Source organism: Condylostylus longicornis, unplaced genomic scaffold (genome assembly GCF_029603195.1).
Source record: "Condylostylus longicornis isolate FDR11 unplaced genomic scaffold, ASM2960319v2 ptg000076l, whole genome shotgun sequence".
NCBI classification, from domain to species: domain Eukaryota; kingdom Metazoa; phylum Arthropoda; class Insecta; order Diptera; family Dolichopodidae; genus Condylostylus; species Condylostylus longicornis.
This window is the reverse complement of record NW_026578044.1, coordinates 1,627,975-1,653,588: the sequence shown is the minus strand read 5'-3', so window position 1 is coordinate 1,653,588 and position 25,614 is coordinate 1,627,975. Positions and strand designations below refer to the sequence as shown.

The window sequence follows — 25,614 nt, the reverse complement described above, 5'->3', positions numbered from 1 at the left end:
TACCTATCCAGTAGATAAGGTTATGCTGGTGATATACATAACTAAAATTTAAGAAATATATTTAATTTTCGTTTAAAATATTTTAGGAAATAAAAAACCAAGGATGGAGGCTTAAATATGTACAATAATCTATACCTTTAGAGTTAAAAATAGAAAACAATCTTAATTTGCTAGATAAAGAATTAAAACAAACAAAAAGGGTAAAATATAACTGAGCTATATAATGGCAATTCAAATACAAATCAAGCACGATGTTAAAACTTTTAAACAAATTTGAACAAATTATACATAGATATAAATTATAAAAGCAAATTGTGTTGGAATCTGAAAATTTATATTTTTTTTTAGATAATTCACTTTTGTCGCAGGGGTGTATTGTACATTAATTTTGTTATACATACGTATACCTATATAATTAACCGAAATTGTAATTAAAAACCTTCAATTGTATACGAAATTAACTACGTGTACATATTTACACGAGTATGGAATTGAACATTAAATTTTTACAACATAAAAATTGACACTATGAAATAATGTTTCTAGTCATAAATAATTATTATTAAATAAAAATGAAATATTTTTTTTTTTCAATAATTTTTTAACAAAATTTTATTAAATTTTTATTATTTTTTTTTTTATTTTGTTAGTTTATAGAATAAATAATTTAATTACTTATTCTAAATCGCATGAATATTAAAAATGGGTGGAGATTTTGTTACATTTTGTCATTTAACATGAAAAAATACATTTAAATTTTTTAAACATTTAATATTAAAAAAATGAATTAAAATAAAAAATTTACTCATATGTAGATGTAAACAAAGCCTTATTTTTCTTTTTATAATAAAATAAAATTGATAGTAGCAACATCAACCATGTTTGAACTTCATAAAACGAATTGAAAAAATTATTTCTAATTAATAAATGAAATTTTCGGAAACCCAATTGATATGAATATTATACAAATATGTTTTATTGTAAATGTTATTTAAAAAATTTATTGTAATAAATTCAATTTTACATTTCCATTGAAATTTTGCAATAAAACTTAATTAATTGCTATAAAATTGCAACAAAGAATAAATTGTAGTTTAAATCAACACCTCAAAATTCATATTTATTAATAATTCTTGCGATATACATGCATACATACATAATTATGATATTATAAAATGAAATTGTAACTTCAAAATAATCTGAAATTTTGGAAGAAACCCAGAAAGTTGAAAATTGCTTTTTTTTAGAATTTTTTCTTCATTTACATATATTTTTAAATTATTATTGATTTTAATAAAATAAAAAAACAGTGATAAATTAATAAAAGGCAAGCTGAAACGCATTAGCTATATTTTAATTATAATTAAATTAAAAAATTATTTTAATAATGAAAACAACCAGAACGATGACATTTTAATAACACAATAAATTTTGAAAAAAAAAACAATTCTCTTTTATGAATAAATTTTAAATGGATCGTTTATTTTCAAAGTGACCTAAGTCCATTTCAATTAAAAATAAAATATTGCTCAGCTTGGATTTAAAGTAGCCAAAAATTCAGTTAAGTGATATTGATTCGGTTAAGTGATATTTGTTTTCCTAACCGGTAACATTATAGCTCCAATTCCAATTATTTTACTTTATTTTAAAAATAAGATAATTTTGAAATCGCATGTGGCACGATATTCTAATGCGAATAAATTGTATAATACTAATCTACTGCCAAACTTGGCTTTTTCAGCAATGCAATTTTAATTGCTGATTAAATGCATTGCAGATTTCATCTACTTTAGGAAAATTTTACAATTTTAAAAAAGTATTATTAAAATTGATATTTTGATTTTACAAGAATTGGAATTAAAACTCTGAAGAAGCTTTTATAATCGTGATTTGGATAAAAAAAAAGTTGGTGTACTTCTCTAAAATGTTTTCATGGATTTTAATCAGACTATTTACTTGCATTATATATACGTAAATATACAAAACATCATATTAATTATTCAATTTGACATTTTTATAAAAAAAACTCGTAAATAATCCTTTTCTTTTTTTTGTACTTTTTGATTTTATTATGGTTAATAACTTTTATTTTATTCTTTTTAAATTAAAAACATTTTTGCAACTAATATAATATGAGCTATCGGAACAATATCATGCATTTATGATTCTTTCACCCTTTCAATAGATTACCGAAAAAACTTGGCTATTAAAAAAAATATTAAATAAGATTTCTTTTAACAAACACCTATCATATAAAAATATTCTTATCTTAAATAACAACCATGAGGAATTGGTAAGAAATAATAAACGGAAATAAAGAACTGACATAAATCAGTTAATTAGGAAAAACGAAACTAAAACGGTGAACGGAAATGGCGTGCGATTTCCGTTATGAACCCAGAAACAACGAAACGACAAAATCTACTGGAAACGGATAATGTCAAAAACCGCTAGCGGTGAAATAGAATTTTGGTATACTTTACCGCCGTTAAATTCGTGCGGTTATTTCAATTTATGCTGATCAGTCCCATTTAAAAATTTATATTCTATGTGAATTTTGACATTTCGCCACGGAAAATTCTTTTTGTTCGGTTTTCAAATTAAAAAATACTTAAAAACTTATAATAATACCACTGCCGTAATCTCTACAAAAATATGAAAAGAATTTTGAGTTTAACTATCCCCATAATCTTAATAGCAAGTTCCTACATCATATCTATTTCATTAATGTCAAATAAAATTTTACAAGACCCTGAAACGTTTTTGACATTTCATAAAAGAGACAGTTTAGAAGACTTTATTTGTTTATTGTGATTTTTATAATGTGAAAAGAATAATATTAAATTAAGAACTTTAATGAAAATAAAATAAATTTTTGCTAATTTAAAAGACTTTTCAATTTGTTTTTATAAAACTACAAAACTTGAGTAGACTCAGAAACGTTGCATAAACGAAGTTTTTATAAAAGATTTAATATAAATATTGAAAATTGGTGAAAAAAATAAATCTAGTAAAATGCCTGCAGCAACAACGCAGGCAGAAAAGCTAGAACGTGAGGCGAGAGCCAAAGTAATATAAGGTCTTATTTTCATCTCCAGTCAATTTAATTATTTTTTGAATAAATTTTAGCTCAATTTAAATGCAGCTCTTAAAGCTCATGTATTAAAAGAAAGACAGCGTAAAAAGGAAGGTAATTGATTTTATTTTCTAATTTACTTTTTTTAAATAAAACCAAATGAATAACCGTAGAACATGAGGCAGAAATAGAAGAAGAGCGATTGAGAAAAGAACGTGAAGCTCGTGAAAGACAAGTAATAATCCTTAAACTTTGCACAAAACGAATATTGCATTTTTTTAAAAATTCCAATTTCGAATTCATTTCTTAACCTTTTTTTAGGATGTTATGACTCTGGGTGAAACAAGAGAACAAATTAGCAAATTAGAAATTAAATTGAATGATCTCAAAAATGAAAAGCAGTCGTTATTTTTGCAATTGAAAAAAGTACTTAATGAGGATGAAAATCGCAAAAAACAACAACAACAAAAAGATAGGTAAAAGCACAAACTTGTAGATATATGATCATTTCATTAATGATTCTTCAAATTGAATTTTGTAGTGAAATGTTTGCGCAAATGCATAACGCACCGCATGCTCAGGTATTCTTGCCTCCAAGACAACAAAATATTGTGAAAACTGGTATAAAACGTGCTAGAAGTCCTTCACCGCCACAAGGACCACAAAATGCATACTATAAGGGAACACAATATTCGCCAAGTAATGCAAAATTTTTTTTTTCTTCTATCTATTGATAAGTTTTGATATATGTTTTAATTTTACAGAAATTGATGATGGCCGTAGGGCTCCTGATGTATCTAGGGTGCTATGGAAACGTAAAGAATTTTTTTTATATTTTTTTAGCTTTGCATTAATGTTGACCAAAAATTTTTGCTATTGGCAGAACCTCCCGGACAGTATCAAAACCCTCCTGGAACATTGTTTTATCAAACAACAGCAAATCCACCACCAAATGATGGAAGAACACAACAAATTATATATCCTGCATACACACCAATACCTTTACGTCAAACTTATTTAGATATTCCAGCACAAGCACTCCAACAACATGCACAACAAAAAGCTGACGTTAATCAAATGGGACATGTACCGCAACCTCAACAACATAAGCCACCGATAATAACTATGGAAAAGATTCCAGATCGCTACCACGTCGAAGTTAAAATTGAGCGGCCTCCTTCTCAGCCAACTGAAAGTGTTGTATATGCTCCACTGCTCCATCAAAATATGATGCAACAAGTAATTTATTATTATGCGTAGAAATTTTTGTTCTATTTATAGAGTTTATTTAATGTGACTTTTTAAGACATTGTCGTTACAATTTCTTAAAAATTAGACGTAATGTTTTCTAATATTATATGAAATTAAAAATATTCCTGTATTCACTTTTAGACTGCAAAACCTGGAGTTTTTCAAACGAGTCGTCCACCAAACAACCAAGCACAACTACAACAACAGCAACTTCATTTTCCAAGAAGATTATTTTAGATTGTATAATAAATATTACTACGTATTATAAATTTCATAAAATTTTAATAAAAAATTGTTTTTTTTTTTTTAAGAAAAAATTGATTTAATAATTTAGTCCGTAAAGAAACTTCATAACAAAAAATATTAATGAGATCTAAAATTAATTATCTAAACATTTTTTATTTTTATACTACGAAACAAAATTTAGGATATTGTATATAAGCACTTAAATGAATGCAAAATAATAAAATATATATATATTTTTCTTAAAATCACGAAATTTAGGATATGATCGTTTAATTTTTGATAAAATTATAATTCAAAATACAAGCTATAGATAATATTTTGCAAGGCAGTGAAAAGATTTCATATACATATTTTTTTTATTACAACTAAAAAATTTTTGTTTGATTTATCAGCTTATTTACCGGTCAGATTCGTAACATGATTCACAATCATCGTCAGATGAATTTTCTAAAGCTGCTTTAATTTCATTTAATTGGTCTCTTTCATTGTAAAACTCATTCTTCTCATTTTGAAGCAAATTATGTAATCTATTTTACATAAAGCAATTAAAATTTTATTACGTGTTCCACTTAGAAATGTGTTATACTTACTGAACGGCTCCGCAGAAAGTTGTTTGTTCTTCAATAGTTTGCAAATTTTCAATTTTCATTTTATGAAGCTCTCTGATAAGCTTAGCCCATTGACATTTATAAAATTGTTGTGATTTTTGGACTTCCTCTAAGCGTTCATGAAGTACACTCTAAAAAAAAATTTTTATATTTATATTTTGTTAGTATTGGTGATATTTTTTATACCATATCTTGTAATAATGCAATTAATTGCTCTTTGGGCACATAATTTTCCTTCATTTCATTGCAAATTTTGTGTAATTCATCCAAATCTTTTTTCAAAGAAAATTTTTCTTTTTCCATATTTATATTTTCTAATTCTAGTTCCTTATATTTCAATTGCTCTAATTTAATTTTATGTTCCATATCGTATTCAATTCTTTTAATTTTTTCATTCAGTCCGGTAATTATTTTAGAAAATTTTTCTTCAGTATCTTTCCGGATCTTTTCAACTAATTTTTCATGCTCAGAATAACTTAATCCTTTTTCTTTTAAAGTCAAATGCGCTTTCTCTAAAGTATCATATAACTGGGAACATTCTTCCAATTTTTTACTCAATGAATTTTCTAATTCACTTTTACGCTTTTGCCATTCTAATGAAAGCATTGCTAAATGATTAACTTCTTTACGTTTTAATTCAACAAGAAAATTTTCTAATTGCTTTTTTTTCCAATCTTCTAATTCTTCAACTACTTTGTACGCCAAGTTTTCATCAAAATAGGCAGCTATTGTTGGTGGATTATTGTCATTATTTACATGTTTTTTTATTTGACTGTTGAATGATATTCCTAAATCTTCCATATAAACAGAAATATAAGCAAGTGCACACTTTTCACCATTTTGATTTTCCATAAGAACAACTCCTGAAAAATAAAAAAAATTAAGTAAAACTAATAACGTAAATTTATTTATATTGATTTATAAGTATGTTCATGTTTTATATGCACTTATTTTCCCCACATTCATACATTCCGAATTTTTAAAATTAAATATAGAAAACTCATAATATCTTTGCACATTTCTATATCTAATAGTCAATAAATATTTTATAACTATATTTTATTGCCCAAGTGCTTCAGTATAACATAACTTTATCTTGACATGCTATATGCTTGATTCATACAAAGATGAAACGTTTATACATGCTTAAATAGTTTTGGTGTTTTACTCACAAAAACTAGAATCACAACACTGTGATTCGATCTATTAACTTGATTGTACATCATAATTCAATATCTCTTAAGGTATGCTTTTAATAATTCTTTAAAAGGAATCAAGCGATTATGAGACTAAGAAGTGGAAAGAAAAATTGTTAAGGTCAATAAAACAGGCAGATATTTTTCAAGGTTGTTGATATTTAACATTTAATAAAATATACATACTTTTCCTTTTATCAAGAAATAAACAAACTAGACCAAGGTTGAAAGGGGTTTTGTAACCATGATTACGATACGGAAGTTATTTACTGACATTGTAAATAATTCTATTCGATTTTCAATAAAAAGTTTCAGTTAAAAAAACCACCAAAGGAAGGAGTTTCTTTTTTGTTCTGCGATCCTTTAAATTAATAAGATTTAATTAAAGTTCTAAATAAAAAAAATTATGAATTTTAAAAAAAGAAATTAAAACGAAAATCAATAGTGGGAAAATTCATTTTTTTACTTAATTTTCGAAGGATTCATATTGATTTTTTTTATTTCATCAATATGAATAACACAACACCAAAATGGGCACCAAAACATAGCAATGACATAATCAAATTATTTGGAAAAACAAAGGAAATTGAATTTGAATTGAAATTTTTAGCTAAAAAGTTTTCCACAGATATAAATTTAGATCTTCTGGACTTCTATGAATTTTCTCAAATAATTGAAGAATGCCGTAGAGCTTTAATACTTAGTGAAACAATACAGGAAAGTTTAAGAAATCAAATAGTACCAGCTACGAGTAAAAAACTGCAACGAAGTGCTTATAAAAGTTTATTACAAAAAAAAGCAATTTTAATGGTAGAAGGTTTACAAAGAAGACACTATCAATTAATGTTTGTTATAAATAAAACTATTAAATATTTACTCGATATATCAACACAGTCTGATATTACAATGGAAGCTGCCTTAAATTTAAGTACCTTACTTAATGAAACAATTGAAACGTGTCTTCAAACATCTAATGGAACAAGTTCCTCTGGTTCGAAAATATGCAGTAATACGTTCCCAGTTTTATTACTCTTGCCGAAAAAAATTGAAATTGGTTTGATATTACAAATTTTATGTAAAAGTCGAGCTGAACACTGTAGTATGGCTTTGATATCCTGTTTGTTAGAAACTTCAAAAATTGAATTATTTATGACAACAGAAGATACTGAATCTTGCAATTCAAGTGTTGAAGTTTTAAAAACTTTAACATCACATTTAAGTATTGCTGTTGAAAAATATAAGGATCCATTTCATTATCACTTATCGCCGAATCAAAGTAAAGATGTAGAAAATAACACTACAAATAATACAAAGAACGATAAACAAGAAAATTTCACAAATGCAGTTTCGAATGAGATAGATCAAAACCAGGAAGCAACTACCTCTGAAAACTATACTGAGAAACAGAATGAAAGTAATGATTCGAATAAGTGTGAACAAACTGCCATTGAGAATGATCCAGCCATTAAATTCTTTGATGAAATGGCAAAAGAACTTCTTGAAAAAACTAAACGTGGAACAGACGAAGAACGATGTGTTATTAAATGTGATATACTACAACATTTAATTACAGATGAAGAGGCTTTCATTGCTTATGTTATATCAAAATGTTGTAAAACATGCCCGTTAGCTATTGATGAGTTATCTAGAACTAATCTTGACTACCGGAAATGGATAAGTCGCGGAGTCAGAAGTCTCTGGACTCAAATTGGTTCAACTTTAGACCATATTGTATTATGGTGGAGCAATGCAGCGTTAGCCTGCAGACCAGCAGAATGTACAAAACAACTTCGTGACTGGCTTTTACTGTTACAACCACAAGATGCACCTGAGCCCGTGCTTTCTACTCTAAAGGGTCTTGGAGAAACTTTAACAACACATGTTACAAATACCATATGGGACCAACAGTTTCGACTAGCATTGGTAGCATCGTCACTAACAAACGACGTGGAATTTGAGAAATTTGCTAATTTCAAAGTGTACACACCTGGAACAATTTCAGGAAACTTATGGTGTGAAGTATTAAATTCATTAACATCTTTATGTAATAGTTGTGATAGTAACGGTACAATCCCAAATCAACTTCCAATCGTTGAACAAATACCAATTTTACATAGATTGGATCATACCGTTCACAGTGTTAGGATATGGGTGTTGGGCAGAGCGAAATTTTTATGTTCTGAATGGAATATGACAATGTTTTTTCTTTTACATGGTGATGTAAAAAATTGCTTAGATAATTTGCAAGAACTTCGAGTACCACAATTAGCTGCCGCTGATTTACTAGAAGTTTTGATACAAGTTTGTGTAGCATTAAGATGGAAATTAGTATCTGAAATAAAAGTAAATATACAAAAATTAAAAGAAGCAGCAGGTGCATGTGTTGAAATATTATCTCATGTATGCAAGACATATTCTTTAGCTACACTAACATTATGTTTCCCATCAACACGTCATTGGCAAACTGAAGTATTACAAAGCGAATGCGATGAATATGTTACTTATTTTTTAAATAAAGTTTTTTTACCCATTTGCAAAGCTTGTAAGGATCTTGAAATACTCCAGTTAACTTTAAAATTAATATGCGAAGCCTGGCTAGACCATATTTATAGGAAAAGAATACGCTTTTCTACGTGTGGCGCTGTAAATTTACTAAAGGATTTTGATGGTGTATCCGAATGGATTATAACATGTCCATCTATTTTAAATGAACATGTTGACCGATTAAGCCGACATGAAGTGCTCAAAATGTGTGAAGGTGTTGGTAAAATATTATTGAGAAAACCAGAAGAAATAATGTCAATCTTGCCTTCACCTAAATTTAGAAAACAAGATGATGATAATGCAGATGAAAATACGCAATTACCTCCCGAAATGTTTGTACCAAATCAAAAAAGGTGGTTAGAATTAAGAGTACGTAATAATAGAAAATTCAAATGCTTTTGCCTATGCAGTGGTATTTCTGTAGAAAACTAGAAAACGTTTTTTTTTTGACAAATTTTAAGCAATTCTATACAAAAATTAAATTCAATTATTTAAAGTATATTTTTGGAAATGAAATTATGCATTACTTAAAAAATTAAATGAATAAAATATTCTTTTTCTCATGCTTAAGTTTTGATTAATTTAATTTTTATTTAAGCAAAAAAAAATTTATAGTAAGAATTTACCTGAATGTTTTTCTTTGTTACTGGTAAGCAATATTTCATTGTTTAATTCTGCAACAGCAAAAATTCCTCTAGGCCCACAAATTTTTAAAACACAGGATTCAGATGAAACAACTTCCAAAACGGTATCCGCACGTGAAGAAAAAAATAATTGCAACATGAAATTTTTAAATTCTATCAAATTTGAAGATATTTCTGTTAATTCTATATTTGCTACGGTATATGTAGTATCGGCATTTTGATGTTGCAAACTAATCTGCCAAATTCCAGTATCAACAAATCGATTAAATTTAACTGTTTGTAAAATCAAATTAAAACTAAAAGTCCTTGGAATATTTTTCGGACTTTCTTTCTTGAGTTTTTCTTTTATTAAGATTTCATTTTTACCAAATAAAGTATTCTTATTAAGAGGAGAATTTTCTTGAATAGTGGTTTCTAATCTCGTGTCTATTGTTTTACTATCAACAACAACATGTGAATTATTATTGGTGTCATTAAAATTTTCTTGCACATCTAAAAAGCTTTTTGAAGTACCAAATAAAATGCTCTCCTTATTAAGAGAAAGATTTTCTAGTAAAGCGATCTCTGATTTTGTCTCTGTTATTTTTTCATCATTTACTACTTGAGAGTTATTGTTCGCGTCATAAAAGTTGTCTTGGTCGTTCAAAAGACTTTTTGAAATAACTTCAACAACATTATTTGTCGCTTCTTCATTTGTGTTTTCTTCAGACACTTTTTTATCATCGAAAACATTATCTACAAATTCGCTTTTTTGCATATTATGTATTTCAATTTCACGGTCGCTTACTTCATTTGTGGATAAAAGTTTCAAATTAAAAATAAATTCCATATACGGTACTAACGCCGACTTGGGTGTATTTGATACAGTTTGGATGGGGAATGTCCCCTTAAAGCTGAATGTTCTGTCAGTAAAACCATATTTAGCTAAAAATTCATTTAAACTATCGACTTGCAAAATATTTTTCAAATTAAAAAGTGCAGTTCCTACAAGAAACAGAAATAGTGTGATATTATTATTTAGGTGATTCTTTAAGATTGTTAAAAAATAATTACCAACTAGAGAATCGCCATAAAAGAACTCTACTGGAATATAAAATACCTTGGAAAGGTATTCTTGTAAACTTTGTAAAGATGTTCTAAAGTTAATACCGATTTCCTCCTGTATACTTAAAATATTTTTTTCAGTTGATACTAAAGAGCAATATGCTGAAGTTCCAAGTAAATTATATTTAAGTTTAAAATGTTGATTCTTATTTTCTCCAAGGTTCATTGCCTTATCAAAAAAAAAACAAAATTTATGAAATTTCAGTAAGATTTAAATAAAATATTTGATGTACTCACGTAATCTAAATTATTGGCATTTAAAAACTTCAAATTAAGAGTAAATATATCACAGTTTGTTTTCTTATCACCCACTTGCAAAAGTTCCTCTTCGTTTAGTAATTCTATATATAATCCTTTTTGACTACAGAGCATTGCACTCGTTTCAATAGAATCTAATGCAAAATTGTTGTTGCTGGTTTGATTTTTCTACATAAAAAACTCAGATTGATATAGAAGCAAAATTAATGCTTTATTTCACCTGTCCATATAAGCCGAGAGAACGCTGAGGAACGTCATCGCTGATTAAAACTTGTAAGCACACCTCAGGTTTCTTAATTTTCCATTCTGAATTTAGTCCAAATAATTTGTGCCAGTGTGGTTTACTCTTAAAAATGTGTAGTGGTAGTATTTTAAAGTGTTTACCAAATAATTTAAATTAATTATATCTAATCTTACCATCGTTCTGTTTTTAGACAATGTTACAGGAATACTTTTAAGTGGTATTAACACATATCCAATTAAACTGAAAGTTTCTTGTCCATTAGCAAAACTTGATAGGAAACATTCTATCTTAATTGGTAAATTTTCTGTTTTCATTCTAAAAAAAAAAATTTAAAATTATAAAATGCTTTGTGTTATGCACAAAATAAGTTGCAATACCTTTTCACAGACTTTTTATTTGTTTCCCATATTAAATTATTATCAAATTCAATTTTTGAAGATGACTGAACTGGTTTTGTTTCAAGAGATTTTCCTCCTAAGGTAGCTACTATTACGATATTTCCTATCTTCAAATCGAATCCCGTTCCTAAAAAAATAGTTTTAAGATTAAATAAAAACTAGTATAAATTTATTTTGTTTACCTTCGGCAACATACAACAGAATTGACAAATTATCATCCATATCCATATAAAAGTAATCGTACAGAATAAAAATAAAGTATGTAGGCAGCAAGACTTCTAAAAATTTAAATTAAAATATTTTTCCTTTTGTATTTAACGAAAATTAGGTTTTTACAAGCCTTCTTCGACTTATGCAGAAATTAATTTAAATTAGTAGAATTGATCATAGTAAAATAGTAAACATTATGTCAACGTCAAGTAAGCGTTTTTAAAAGTCACAAGTAGTGTTCGATTTGTGCCTCACAAATTAAAAGTAATTTTGTTTTGCTATAATTAAAATAAAAAGGTTGATTTAGTTCAACATATTATATTGAATTAACTTAAATTTTTGCTTCAAAAACTTGCAAATGACAATATTTGCGTTTCATTTACTTGCTCATACTACTCATGATAGCCTACATTAAGAACAACTACTAATCTCAAACAAATGCGTAGCGTAGAAATAGTATTTCTGTTTCGCAACATATGGATCTTGTGCTTTTGATGTTATTTTGGGTTTTGATTTAATTGTAATACTTGAAATATCCTTTTTTATGAAATTGAGATTTGAACAAACGTATTATGCTCTTAAAATTTTAATCAAATATTTGACATCAAAATAACGATGTGATTATCTTATTTCACTTTATATAATTAGGTTTTAATTCTATTTGGATTAAACATTAATGACAGAAAAATACTATTAAGTATTAAGAAGTATTAAGATGGTTGTCTTAAATTCGTCTCCCTATTGAAGCATGCATGATGATCTAATGAAATAAATTAACCAAGTTTATTACTATCTGTCATATTTCATGATTTGGAAGAAAAATGTAAAATTTGGAAAATTTGAAAAATGTAAAATTTGGAAACTTGAGAATTCAGAAAACCTACCTTTGAAGTTTATTCAATATTTTTTCCAATACTTAGATATTTCTTCAACTAATATGTTTCAGTTAGTATTATTAAGTACATAGATTTGAATTGATATTAGTTTGAAACTTCCTGAAAATGAACTTAACGTTCCGTTTCGTAATTAAACGCTACAAATAAATCTCCGGAATTTTTCCAGTTTGTACTCATAAAATAAAAAAACATATGTTTGTTGGGTAAATAAATTAATGTAACTTGTAAGTTGACAAATTGCAACGCACTGGCAGCATTTTTTTTCTCAAAAAACGAAAGACATTTCAAAAACTTCAAATGCTAAATTTAGAGGCAACACTTATTAGTAAAGAACAGAAAAATAATGTCGGGAGAAGAAAAGGAGAAATCTACTGAAGATATGGTAAGAAATTCGTAAAAAACAGTTGAAACATTAAAAACTAAAGTGGTACTACAAATAAAATTAAAATATAATTCGATTAAAAATATAAATTATTCGAAAAAACATGATTAAATTTCCGCTAAAATTTGTGCGCGTCACATAAAATATGGCGTCGGTTTGTTAGTGTATTCAAAATTTTAAGGATGAAATAATAGTATCCCAAAAACCTTGTTAAATTTTATTTTGTTATGAATCGATTAGAAATGAAAAGTTTAAAAAATATATTTTTTTAAATATTTAAGGTAAAAGACGAAAAAGAAGAATCCGAAGAGAAACTCAAAAATGACGTTTCAAAGGATAAAAATTCTGTTGAAGGGGACGGAGGTAAGATTTATTGAAATTTAAACATGCTTTCAAAAGACAGTTTATTAGTGTAGTGTATAATGCAAATGCCTATACAAAATATTGTTGAATGTAAACAGTTTGAGTTCGAAACCACCCTTCGACAAATTCGAAAAAAATTATGTGAAATTCAGTATATAAACAAAGGATACGTTTAATTTAAATATTAGGTTTAATTTTATATCCTTGGTTTGTTCATATTAAACCAGTTAACATTAGGTTTTATTTAGTAATGGCCAAGGTATAATAAAATTCTCAGTTATCCATTATCTCTCTATCTTCTAATTAGATATATGAGATATTCCAAACTGAAAAACAAAATATAATACAAAATAAAATTTTTGTGAAAATTTACTAAAAGTACCTATTATTTAAAATTTTTTAGATACAAAATCAAAGAAAACATCAAAAGATGAAAACTCTAAAAAGAAAAACTCAAAATTAGAAGAAAGTGAAAATGAGCTAGCTGACGAAGATGGCGAAGAAGGCGAAGAAGAAGAGGATCATGATGAAAAAGATGATGAAAAGAATAAACCTAAGAAGAAAAATGAAGAGAACGGTAGCAAAAAGAAGACTGACACTAAACCCATTAAATCCGCTAATAATGGCACAACGGAAAGTGGAGACGAAGAAAAGGAAGAAGAAGAAGAAGAAGAAGAGGAAGATAAAAAATCTGATGATTTAAAAGAAGAGGATTTGGTTTCACTAGGAGAAATTAGCAAAATAAATGAAAATATTAACAAAAACAGAGTTGAAAATTTGCAACTTCTCTATGAGGTATACTAAGTTTACCTACCTTGCATTTTATCAAAATTTTGAAGTAAAATTTATTTTTTCTTTAGATTTGTTTTGATGCTCCAGGTAAATTCAATGTTGTAAAGAAGAATTTAAGGACATTTGCCGGATTTGAGTTTGAACCGGATTCAACAGAGCATAAAAAAAAATTAGAATTTATTCAAAAACATGATTTGAAAAGTCTCAAATCAATATGCAATATATTAGCGTTGGCTAAGAAAGGTAAGGGTTTCTTATTGTAGAACAAATTACATACTGATATTTGAGAACCTACCTATGTTTAAAAATTTTCAGGTTCGAGGGAAGAAGTTTCACAGAGAATATGCAAATTTTTATTTTCCCCTGAAGAACAAGACATCCCTGAAGATGAAGATGAAGAAGGAGAGGAAGAAGAGGAGGAAGCACCAAGCGAAGAGGAGAAAAAACAAAAACGGCCTGAAAAAACTGGCAGAGGTGGTAGACCAAGGCGAGTTACTGCTGGTAAAAGTAATCGTGGTAAGCTTAAAACAGCTTAAATATTGTGACTTGTAATTATTCAAGATAATTTATTTTTTTTTTCTTATTTTGATTGCAGATGTATCGAGCTACGTGGAATATTCCAGCTCAGATGAAGAAGCAAAAGTTGTTAGATCTAAACGTCAAAGACGTAAAGATGACTCGGATAGTGGATCAGATGTAAATATAAGTTTTAAATGTGAAAACTTCTATATTAAAATTATATTTTATTTAGTACAACCCATCAGGTGGATCTGATTCAGAAGGACGTAAGAAAAATAGAGGTGGTGGTGGTGGACGTGGTTCTAGAGTGAGCGGACGTAAGGTAGCTAGAAGAAAATCAGATTCAGATGAAGAAGATGAAGAAGAAGAAGATGAAGAATCAGAAATAAGCGAAGACGAAAGTGAAGTAAGTTATTTTCTAGTTTTGTTTTTTTTTTTGTTTTTAACAGTCGTAAATAAATTTGAATGTTAAAGGAGGAACCGAAGAAAAAAGGACGTTCCAAACCTAGATCAGGTGGTAGAGCGCGAGCTCCTGCACGGCCAAGAGCACGAAAGCGCAATGAAACCGAAAGTGAAGAGGAAGTTGATGAAGAATCAGAAGCTGAAAATGAAAGTGAAGAGGTTAGTTCTCATAAAAAAAAATGCAAGAAATTATTACCCTAATTTTATTGTTTTTAGGAGCAACCTAAAAAGCGAAGAGCAGGAGGCGGAAAAGCAGCTAAAAATAATAAAGCTACAGCAAGTAGAGGAAGAGCTAAACGTATGTCGATAATTTTAAATACATATAACAAATTTCACAAAATATACATTTATTTCTTAATAGCACCACCACGGAAAAAATCTAGAAAAGCATCTTCAGAAGAAGAAGAAGAAGAGGAAGATGAAGAAGAAAAAAGTGATTCAGAAGATGAACCATTAAATAAAAAAGGAAAAAATTCATTCCCTTCAGTATGCATTTTTATTATAATATTTTGTAACTTTTTTTTGGCAAAATAATTTGAAATTTAATTTTTTTTTACTAATACCTATGTTATTTATATATATTTTTTTATTATTTAGGACGACGAAATTAAGTCTTATGTGAAAGAAATTTTAGATGAAGCTAATCTTGAAGAAATTACAATGAAAACGGTTTGTAAGCAAGTATATGCAAAATATCCAGAATTTGATTTAACTGATAAAAAAGATTTTATTAAAGCAACTGTAAAATCTGTAAGTAAAGTTTTATTCTATAAATATATTATATTTTTATTAAATATATATTTATTTAAATTTAATAATCTTTGTATAATATTCTAATTGCAGTTTTTGTTTTTGTAAATTTTTAGCTAATCGCAGCATAAAAAATTGTATTTTTTTTTTTTTGTCATACTATTATTTGTAAAATTTAATTTAAATTAAAAAAAACATTCAATTAAAAATCAAAGTAATTGTTGTAATAAAATTGAAATGAGTAAAGGAAAATAAAAAAATTAAAAAATTTCGTGAATTATAATTAAGAACTAAAAACAAAAATTAATAGGTATTCTCTTTGAATAATGATTATTTTTTTACAAAAGAAAAACAAAAAAAATTTTAATAAATCAAAAACCCAAAAAAATGAAAATAAAGGAACAATTTGCATAAAATTTTTTCGGACACAAAAATTTTATTATAATCAAAAATAAATAAAAAACTCTTTATTATTATTCTAATTAAATATGTAACATTTATGTTTTCTTTTTTATTTTAATTTAAAATATGAATTTGTCAAAATAAAAATATATATACTATAAATATATAAAAGAACTTTTCTGGTCAGTACAAAATTTCTTAACTCAGTGCAACAAAGTTTGACGGAAATTATTTTTATTTACATAAAAAAAAAACTAAATTGTATAAAAATAATAATTTTATCCATATGATAAAATTTTGATACGAAATTAAAATATTTCATTTAATATAAAAATTTTTCCTATGTACCCACTTATTTTTTATTTTATTTAAAATTTATTTTAATAAATATACTGTAAACTATAAGATTTGTTAGACCCATATGTCATGGTATTAGATTTAAAAATTATATTACAGCATGAATAACTATTCCAAACCGGTTATTGTACTCATTTACCAAAAATTAATCAAATTTTAAATTTCTTTTGCGAAATTTAAGCAGAACTTTTTGTCAAATGCTGTTATAATATTAAATATTAATTATAATATTTAATTAATATTTAATTTAATATTTATACATAGAATTTTGTAGTAATCTACAATGTTCTATATTCCAATTTTTCGCGAAATAACAGTAAAATTTAATTAATTTATAATACTGACATTTTATTTTTATATCGTAACAAAAACAGAATATTGTAGAATTTTACTAAATTCAAAAATTGAAAAATGAAAATTTAAAAATTATATTTAATTTTTTTTTAAACTGATAAATTTCGTGTAAATGCATTTCTACAAATTGTATTAAATATAAATATAAAATTATTTAGAAAAGATCTTGGAATTATAAAATTAACTGTATTAGTTTGAAAAAAATTTTATAATTTATAATTGAATTAATTGATTCAAATTAACACCTTAATATTATTGAACATTTTAAATATTAAAAAAATTATTAATTTTTGTATTTTATATATTACAAGATTTATATTTACGAGTATTAGAGAACAAAATGTATTTAATGGAATATTAAATATTGTCAATCAAATAATAATAACATGCTAATATGGGTCTAAGAAATCATTTATAGCTTTTTTTTTATACAATAAAAATAAATCAAAACAACAAATCATATAAAATTGCTCCAATATTTTACTTGCAAAAAATTTTAAATTTACTCAAAACTAAATAGTGTTTTTATTGTAAAAGTGTTTATTTTCTTCAAAAACATAAAACAACAATCTTTAAATATAATATCATTATAATTATTATAATACAATATTTAAAATTGAAAAGAAATTAAAAAATTTGTATAATTGAAACTTTGGATTTGAAAAAGAAAAAAAAAGATTACACATTTTTAATTTATACATGCATATATAATATATTAAATATATATATATACATATTTTTTTTCTAATATTATTTATGTAATTGATAAAAAAATAAATAAACATTTAAATATAATGAATAAAATTTAAAAAAAATTAAATAGAATAAAACTTTAAAAACTTACTAATTAAAAGTAAAATGTTTCTAGTTCTATATTTTTTTTTTTGTTTAATTTTTCTGTTTATTTAATTTAAAATTAATCATTTCTAATTAAAATACAAAAAAATGCAAAAATTTTAAATTATAATTAAGATATTATAATTTTTAACAATTTCAAATTGCATGTCAAAAAATCAAAAGAAACAAAAGTAAATATAATAAGTAAATAAGTAAAAAAATAAATAAAAAAGGACTTACTTACAATTTATCTGCAAATTAATTTAAAAAACGAAAATATTAAAAAAAAAACCCTCTATTATAGTATGCAAAAATAAAAGGAACCTTAATTTTTTGCAATTTTGTAATTTTCTAAATGTATTTAGAATTTTATTTTTGTTCAAATTTTTAATTGTATTCATATGACGGACTTGATAAATTTTCATTACAATTTTGTTTAATAGATAATATAAATTTAAAATACATACTCAAATTTGTCGTAGAAAATTTTACTCATCGAACGCCGCGATAAAAGCAAAATATCCAACATTTTGTATAGGTATGCCATAAGTTTTTGAATGACTTGGAATCTTAACGCACTTGTACGTATATATAAATAAAGTAGAATAGACGACGCTGTTTTACCTTACAATAGAAATCACATTTTGTATTAATCTTTAGCTATGTAATCATTATTCTAATATTTTAGAAAATCCTTTTTTTCACAGTTTTTTTATTGTTTAAAAAATTTTGAATTTGTTTAAATAAAATGATATAACATGGTTCGGCAGTTTAAAACTTAAAAGCTTCGTCTAAAAATCTTCTAAAATTAATCTGAGTAATTAATTGCCTCTGTAATCATTTAACATATTTCATGCGCTCTTAATTCAAACCCCGCCCCACCCCTAGCAGTATTTATTCGCAAAAAGTTGTTTAGGAAAAATTTAGGATCGTTTTTGTATAAATTACGTTTATATTTAGAAAGCATTTCTATAATAGAGAAGATAAAGTGGAGTAACCATTTAATTTTTTGAAAATTATATGTATGTAAATACATACATAAATATAAATAACATACAAATATTATTTCCGAAATTTCATTTCAATTACTCTTATGTATTTTATCTGTAATTTCATGTGTTATCAATTTTGAAAAAAGGGATGAAATTTGAAAAACTTAGTAACAACAAAAACAAAAAAAAAATAGTATTGTAAGAATTTTTAAAATTATAAAAAAATTAAAGAATTTTTCAAAAAAAAAAAAACAAATGTTTAATTGAAGAATAAAAATAATTGAGAATATGTTCAGCTCATTTGAATATAAAAAAAATTTTTATTTTAATTGTTTTATAAAATTAATTTAGATAAATAGGCGATAGTAATGGATAAGTTTTTTTTTCTGTTTCTATATTAAAATTAAAAATAAAAAAAAGAAAAATTATATATTAAGAAAACAATTTTGCATTTTTATTTCAAGATCTTGCACGCTATATAATCACATACATAGATAGTAAAGAGTTTCATTGGTAAACTCAAGGCGAATTCGTCAGTCATAGAATCAGAAATTTATATTCACTATTAAGAAGTCATTCGCTTTGCCGATTAAGTGATAAGATTTTTAAAACTAATTTAAAAATGAAGTTTACTTACCGATTGGCAAATGGAATTTAATAATTATTCATTAGATTTTGCTTACGGTGTATGTATATATATATCATTGTTGATTAAGCTATCGGGTCTTAAATGTTTTGGATGTAAGATTTAATGTAAGGCTTTTGATTAAAAAATTTAGAAAATATTTATTATATTGCGGATAAGTGATATTTAAAAATTCCCCGACTTTCATAAGAATATGTACTTATAAAATTGCCTTTTTCCATTGAAATCAACTTTTCTAAATACGCGGGGCTATATTTATATCAGTTGTGACCCAAAACCATAACATAAAATAAGTAATACAAGGTACAGCTCTATCTTCAAATTTTAATTTTTAAAATTCAAAAACTTACTCATAAATTAGTGTAGAAAAACAAGGTTTAGTGCCATTTTAAAGGATTGTCAAGCCTAGGTTCATTGCACATCAATGTATTTTCGATACTTACCATTTGTGTAAAGTTTTGTTCATTTCAAAAGAAGATTTTTCAAATTTTATTTAAAAATTATTTATAAAAAAACATTAAATTTTTCGAATTTCATATACAATCTAAAATATTTTCATTTTTTCATTTTAGAATTCTTATACTTCTAGCGGATTTGTAAAGGACTGGATTAACAAACAAGTTGGAAGAAAATGGAGATTATAAGGGGGCGAGTATAAAGGCACAAACAATAAGAAATAATTAGAAATAACAATTAGAACCCGTCGTTATATCGCGTTTTAATTTAAAGGAATCAATGCTTTTGGCAAAAATTTTATTAAGTTCGAAAAATCATAAATCTTTTTTAATTTATTAAAATTACCTTAAGTAAATAACTTTGATTAGTAAAAATAAAGTAAAAATTTTTCATTTTTAGTTTAATAAAATTTTTTATTTATAACACCAAAAATTTACTATATTTATATAATAATAATAATATATATACGATATATGTATAAATTTATATATGTCTATGTGTAAGAAATTTTATAATTAAGACGATATTTTATCAATTTAATTTTGAATTTTAATAAAAAATATTTAAATATATTTAAGGTCATATAATAAAAATTTTTTGATATAATAATTTTATTTTAAATAAAAACTAAAAAGTATGTATTATGTAATATAATATACATGTATATGTAAATATAAAACATATTATACAGATTAATGTATTAAGAAATTTAAAGGAAAAAAAAAGTTAAAAAAAAAATAATATGTTTATTGTATTACGTATATATATATATATATATATATACTGTATAATTGTATATACATGTATGTAAATTATATAGGAATAGAATCTCAGTTATGTGAACGGTATAAAAATAGATGAGGCTTTTTTAGAGCAACTCCGCTAATTAAAAATTAATTCCAATTTTAAGGGGATTTTTTTAAGAATAATATGCTTTTTCGCAAAAATAATATGCGACCTGACGTACACTTTATAAATTCCAATAGACGTCAGCAACGCAAATGATTATTATTTTAGTTTTTAATTTCTTCAAAGTATCATGCATAATTAAAAAATAATTTTTAAAAATATCAATTGCAAAAACTGCTTAATTGCACATAATTGTCATTTGCAAAATCAATCGAATGACGTAATTAACATGATTGTCAAAAATATGGCATACCAGAAAACGGCCATTTGTTCATTACCTCAAAAATTGTTAATTTGCTGACTTTTTTAAATATAGAAATAAATTTTCTTTAACTAAATTTAGTAATAAATTTACTTAAGTGAGATTTTGCTCACTTGACCTGGTCGTTAGACACAAATAAAGATTCATATAACTGCGATTCTACTACTTATATATATTTATAACGTTTTTTTTTGCAAATATTTTTAAATATATATATATGTATATAAATATAATATATATATATATATATGTATGTATGTATATATACATAAATATAATTATAAGTACAATAAAAATTACCTTTGTTATTAGACATTTAATTTTTTTTTTTTAAAATCTATTTTTATTGCATTTTTTTGTTAGTTAGAGGCACGAATAATGTTTATAAGGCAGGAAAGCCCTAGTTTTTTATGTGTTTCATTTTTTTTTTCTTTCATTTTCGACTAGACATTGCATTTAGCTCTATTTATTTTACTCTTGTTCTGAAATTTAACTAAAAAATGTTTATTTAACTCAAAAAACAAAAAAAAACAAATAAGTAGAAATTCTTTTTTCATTTTATGTATTAGATATATAATTATGTAAATTATTATAAGTTTTTGTTTAAATATTATTTATTTCAATTAATATGTAATTATACGAATATATAATATGTTTTCCAAAAAAAGCAAATAATAAATAATAAAATCAAAAACATTAAAATAAAATTTTGTAAAAATAAATTAAAAATAAATTAATAATATCAAAATTTGCTAATATATTTTAAAAAATTTAATATATGTAAGTAGATAATATATATTTTTGCCTGAAAATATATAAATTAAATTTATTGAAATATATTAATTCAAAAAAGAAAAGTAATATTGATGAATGAAATGATCCAATAAAATATGGTACTTATATATACATAAAAAAATAATAAAATCGAATAAAATAAAAACAAAACTGTATGTATGTATATATAACAGAACGATAATTTTCATTAAAACAATTTTATAAGAGACAAAAATTATAAAATACTTTGAAAAATAATTTAAAATTACGTTATACATTAAAAATTGTTTGCTGATACAATTTTTCAAATATTCTTTATAAAATTCTAAATATACAAAACTAAAAAATTACTTACCTTTTGTAAAAAATAAAATGAAAAAAAATATTTAAAATTTAATTACATACAATTTTAATTGCTGAATAAGTCAAACTAACGTTAGATTTTTAAAGTGGCATTAAGCTAAATACAGAAATAATTTTGATTAATCTACGAATACTTCAAAAATATTTTCAAAGCATAATAACTTTAAATACCAGTACCTACTCAATTGAATATATTGTATTAAGTATAAAGAACGAACACAAAATTACATATAAAATTGGAGATAATGACATATCTGATCATAAAACTGTTATTTCGAGTTTTGAATTAATAAACCCTGTGACAAAACCTTACTCAAGGCTCTCACATTCTCGAAAATATTATGTTTAAATGTGTGAAATAGTCAAGAATGAGCTGACATAAATAAATATTGCTGAAATAGATAAATTAATTCATATTATACAAAGGCAAGAGAAACTAGTACAATAAACACTACAAGGTCAAGAAGTAATGCGTGGATTACTCCTACAATTATTAATTATTAAGATAAGCCGCTCCTTATATCAAGCACGTAAAAAGGATCTTGGTAGTACAATAAAAAAAAAAAATTAGTGCCGGGAAGTGAAAAAGAAAGTAGACAAATTTATTCTTGAAGAAAAAAGTAACGTTGCCAATAATAACATAGAAAAGACTGAAAATGACAGCCGAAAAGTTTGGAACGCAAAGACAATTAAAAATATACAATAAAATATGATAATGATGAAAGCAACAAAAGCATTTGTAATTTACTTAATGCCAAACATTTTAATGTAATTGGATAAAATTTTTTAAATAATAACAACACTAGTAGTGCTTTGAACACAGTACGTAATTTAATGAAATAAAAGTCTGCATTTCTAGTACCAGTAACAGGAAAATAAATTATTGCTACAAATATGAACAGTCAGCATGCATCACATATATTATATATATTATTATTATAATATAATACATATTATTAAAATACCGTTATGTGACATGGTAAATTTATGTCTCAATTATGGAACTTACCCTGAATACTTGAAAAAGGCTGCAATTGTACCCATTCATAAAGATGCATAAAAAACTGACTGCGGTAATTATAAATCAATATCAATGCCAATTTTAAGTAAAATCATGAGAAAGCTATTAACAAACGAATTCGCAGCTTTCTTCAAACAGCAATCTTCTGACAAAAAATTAATGCGACTTCACAGAAGGAACACTACATCATATTTATGATGCTTTAAATGCAGGTTATTGCGTTGTGGTTGTTTTTATTGATTTAAAGTAAAGCATTTTATGTGATTATGCATAGTGCGAATTAAAAACGAGACAAACGCTACAATACTTATACACATGGTGTATTTATTACATATGTATTATAAATCTTTTAAATTGTAACATGAAATTGTAACCTCATAGCAAAAGGAAAAACAACTTTGAGTGAATTAAACAAAACTTAAATAAAGACATCACAGTGTGTATAGATGATTATTTAAAATGAGATAAACGATCAAAAAAGAAATGGGGAAGTGGTTGAAAAAGTGCATTATTCCAATTGCCATAAAACAAATAATATTAAAAGAAAAGATGATGTTCCGACCAACGCAACGAAATGAATACACAACGGCCACATTTTGTCTAGCAAGTAGAGTCATTCTTCAAATTTCCATAATATTCAAAAAGGGTATTGGTCATGAACAAAAGCTTAAAAACATTATATGTACAAGTTCAACGGAAGAATGGGCACTTAAGAATCATATACATAGACGAATGAACTAGGTATAAACCAACTCATACCAAGTAAAAAGATGAAATCATCGTTATCAATTCAAACAAGAGATACGGTACATAATTAAAATACAAGACAGAGAGGGCATCTAATGGAACTATGGAATCCATCTTTATCTATGGAATTGAAAGGACTGAAGTGCAGTGAAACAAGGATATTTAACACAATAATGGATAATCAAAAGTAGTTTAAAAAAGTACGTTAAAAAATTTTAGAAATTAAAAAAGCAATGTAGTTTTTAGAAAAATAAATTTTAGTCCAATCCAGTCTTAATGAAAAATTTGTATATTTTTTTCCCAAAAAAAAAAACAATTCATATCTTCATATTGTGACTAAAAGAGATAACTTAGAAAGGAAAGACAAGTTCGATTTTCAACTTAAGACGCTTGATATAATTGAAATATTTTTCAACAAGTCACAATAAATAATTGATTTCCATTAAAGTTAGATGCCTCCCATTGATTATGAATTTAAATATAACATATAATTTTGTAAAATATATAAATATTATAAAAATATAAAAATTTTTAAATAAATGTAAATATATATCAGAGCTTGATAATGTGTAATTATACGTATTATATATGATGTTATATAAAATATAATTATATAGAATGTAAATCTTAAAATACTAAATATACTTTTTTAAATGTACTATATAATATTGAACGTATATTTACATTATGTTTAATTAAATATGAAATTCAAACACATCATGTTTTTTTCACAATATGAGAAACCCAATCAATCTATTCGTAAACAACAGGATTATCCGAAAAATCTAAATTAAAAAAAATGAAAAGGCATAATATGATTTGTTTTAAAATTTTAAAAAAAGTGGTTATGTAATAATTCTTATAGTAAAAATTACGGACGTATGTAAAATAAAAAAAATATATTTAAGTATATTTTAATTTAGTTCGTCTTTTTTTTTTCTTTCTTTCATTTTTTGTTTTGTGATCATTTAAAAACAAATATATTTTTAAAAAAATTTTATATCAGTTTTGTTATTTTGAATAATTTTGAAATAATTTGAAAGATTCGTACTATTATGGTTAACAACCAGATATTAAACAATTGTGAATTAAATTCACTAAATATAAACTGTTATGTATGTAAATAATTATAACGGTATGTAATCAACAGGAAAATGAACAATTTAGATCTTGAAAACAATGCTATTTGCATTATTTCTTTAAAATTAAACAAAAATATTGTTTTGTTCATGAATTCATAAAAAAATATTCGAACGTAATCAAATTATTAATTTAATTAAAATATTTAATAAAGAAATTTAAAGAAAATTAATTATAAAAATTATTTAAGAGCGTCGTTAACCATAATTGATTCAGAATTAAAAATTTTATTTCAATACTATTAATAATAGTGAAGAATAAATTTATATACATAAAAATATAAAAATATATATAAAATAAATTCTATTATTTGGCAATTACATAGATCAATAACAAATGAAAATTTATATATTTTAATTATTACATAATGTATACTACAAGTACGTATATCGATATTTAAAACAAATTTTT

At 24.8% G+C, this 25,614-nt stretch overlaps 4 protein-coding genes across 6 annotated transcripts; 3 read left to right on the top strand and 1 right to left on the bottom strand.

Moving 5' to 3' along the window:
• The first annotated feature begins 2,815 nt into the window (after positions 1 to 2,815).
• LOC129612725 (G protein pathway suppressor 2) lies at positions 2,816 to 4,658 on the top strand. The gene is made up of 8 exons (XM_055526484.1): positions 2,816 to 3,069; positions 3,130 to 3,190; positions 3,250 to 3,311; positions 3,398 to 3,552; positions 3,618 to 3,775; positions 3,841 to 3,891; positions 3,960 to 4,315; positions 4,469 to 4,658. The coding sequence occupies exons 1-8, from the start codon at positions 3,016 to 3,018 to the stop codon at positions 4,562 to 4,564; spliced, it is 993 nt and encodes a 330-aa protein (XP_055382459.1). The 5' UTR covers positions 2,816 to 3,015; the 3' UTR covers positions 4,565 to 4,658.
• Positions 4,659 to 4,744: 86 nt separating this feature from the next.
• On the bottom strand, positions 4,745 to 11,988 carry LOC129612694 (centrosomal protein of 120 kDa). 2 transcript variants are annotated; one of them, XM_055526448.1, is made up of 11 exons: positions 11,906 to 11,988; positions 11,752 to 11,847; positions 11,549 to 11,696; positions 11,345 to 11,486; positions 11,148 to 11,273; positions 10,907 to 11,095; positions 10,619 to 10,838; positions 9,548 to 10,549; positions 5,368 to 6,044; positions 5,164 to 5,312; positions 4,745 to 5,100 (listed from the first exon to the last, which is right to left on the bottom strand). In XM_055526448.1, the coding sequence occupies exons 2-11, from the start codon at positions 11,795 to 11,797 to the stop codon at positions 4,971 to 4,973; spliced, it is 2,829 nt and encodes a 942-aa protein (XP_055382423.1). In that variant the 5' UTR covers positions 11,798 to 11,847; positions 11,906 to 11,988; the 3' UTR covers positions 4,745 to 4,970. The 2 variants fall into 2 exon arrangements, with proteins under 2 accessions (XP_055382423.1, XP_055382421.1); XM_055526446.1 differs by having other exon boundaries at positions 11,752 to 11,938.
• On the top strand, positions 6,888 to 9,353 carry LOC129612681 (uncharacterized). The gene is made up of 2 exons (XM_055526432.1): positions 6,888 to 7,653; positions 7,705 to 9,353. The coding sequence occupies exons 1-2, from the start codon at positions 6,888 to 6,890 to the stop codon at positions 9,351 to 9,353; spliced, it is 2,415 nt and encodes an 804-aa protein (XP_055382407.1).
• A 965-nt stretch (positions 11,989 to 12,953) lies between the features above and the next one.
• On the top strand, positions 12,954 to 16,376 carry LOC129612696 (protein DEK). Of its 2 annotated transcripts, none has more exons than XM_055526450.1 (12): positions 12,954 to 13,057; positions 13,339 to 13,420; positions 13,824 to 14,215; positions 14,281 to 14,455; positions 14,528 to 14,728; positions 14,808 to 14,908; positions 14,964 to 15,137; positions 15,206 to 15,352; positions 15,410 to 15,491; positions 15,555 to 15,679; positions 15,791 to 15,943; positions 16,037 to 16,376. In XM_055526450.1, the coding sequence occupies exons 1-12, from the start codon at positions 13,019 to 13,021 to the stop codon at positions 16,049 to 16,051; spliced, it is 1,686 nt and encodes a 561-aa protein (XP_055382425.1). In that variant the 5' UTR covers positions 12,954 to 13,018; the 3' UTR covers positions 16,052 to 16,376. The 2 variants fall into 2 exon arrangements, with proteins under 2 accessions (XP_055382425.1, XP_055382424.1); XM_055526449.1 differs by having other exon boundaries at positions 16,060 to 16,375.
• The last annotated feature ends 9,238 nt before the right edge of the window (positions 16,377 to 25,614 follow it).

Excerpts from the sequence above, each read along its gene's own strand:
- LOC129612725 (XM_055526484.1), top strand. The coding sequence starts at position 3,016 with ATGCCTGCAGCAACAACGCAGGCAGAAAAGCTAGAACGTGAGGCGAGA. Across the intron at positions 3,191-3,249 it reads AAGACAGCGTAAAAAGGAAG|AACATGAGGCAGAAATAGAA; the intron begins GTAATTGATTTT and ends GAATAACCGTAG. Across the intron at positions 3,892-3,959 it reads ATCTAGGGTGCTATGGAAAC|AACCTCCCGGACAGTATCAA; the intron begins GTAAAGAATTTT and ends TGCTATTGGCAG.
- LOC129612681 (XM_055526432.1), top strand. The coding sequence starts at position 6,888 with ATGAATAACACAACACCAAAATGGGCACCAAAACATAGCAATGACATA. Across the intron at positions 7,654-7,704 it reads TCACTTATCGCCGAATCAAA|AAAATTTCACAAATGCAGTT; the intron begins GTAAAGATGTAG and ends ACGATAAACAAG.
- LOC129612694 (XM_055526448.1), bottom strand. The coding sequence starts at position 11,797 with ATGGATATGGATGATAATTTGTCAATTCTGTTGTATGTTGCCGAAG. Across the intron at positions 11,487-11,548 it reads AATAAAAAGTCTGTGAAAAG|AATGAAAACAGAAAATTTAC; the intron begins GTATTGCAACTT and ends TTTTTTTTTTAG. Across the intron at positions 10,550-10,618 it reads TTATGGCGATTCTCTAGTTG|GAACTGCACTTTTTAATTTG; the intron begins GTAATTATTTTT and ends TGTTTCTTGTAG.
- LOC129612696 (XM_055526450.1), top strand. The coding sequence starts at position 13,019 with ATGTCGGGAGAAGAAAAGGAGAAATCTACTGAAGATATG. Across the intron at positions 15,138-15,205 it reads TAAGCGAAGACGAAAGTGAA|GAGGAACCGAAGAAAAAAGG; the intron begins GTAAGTTATTTT and ends TGAATGTTAAAG. Across the intron at positions 15,353-15,409 it reads CTGAAAATGAAAGTGAAGAG|GAGCAACCTAAAAAGCGAAG; the intron begins GTTAGTTCTCAT and ends TATTGTTTTTAG.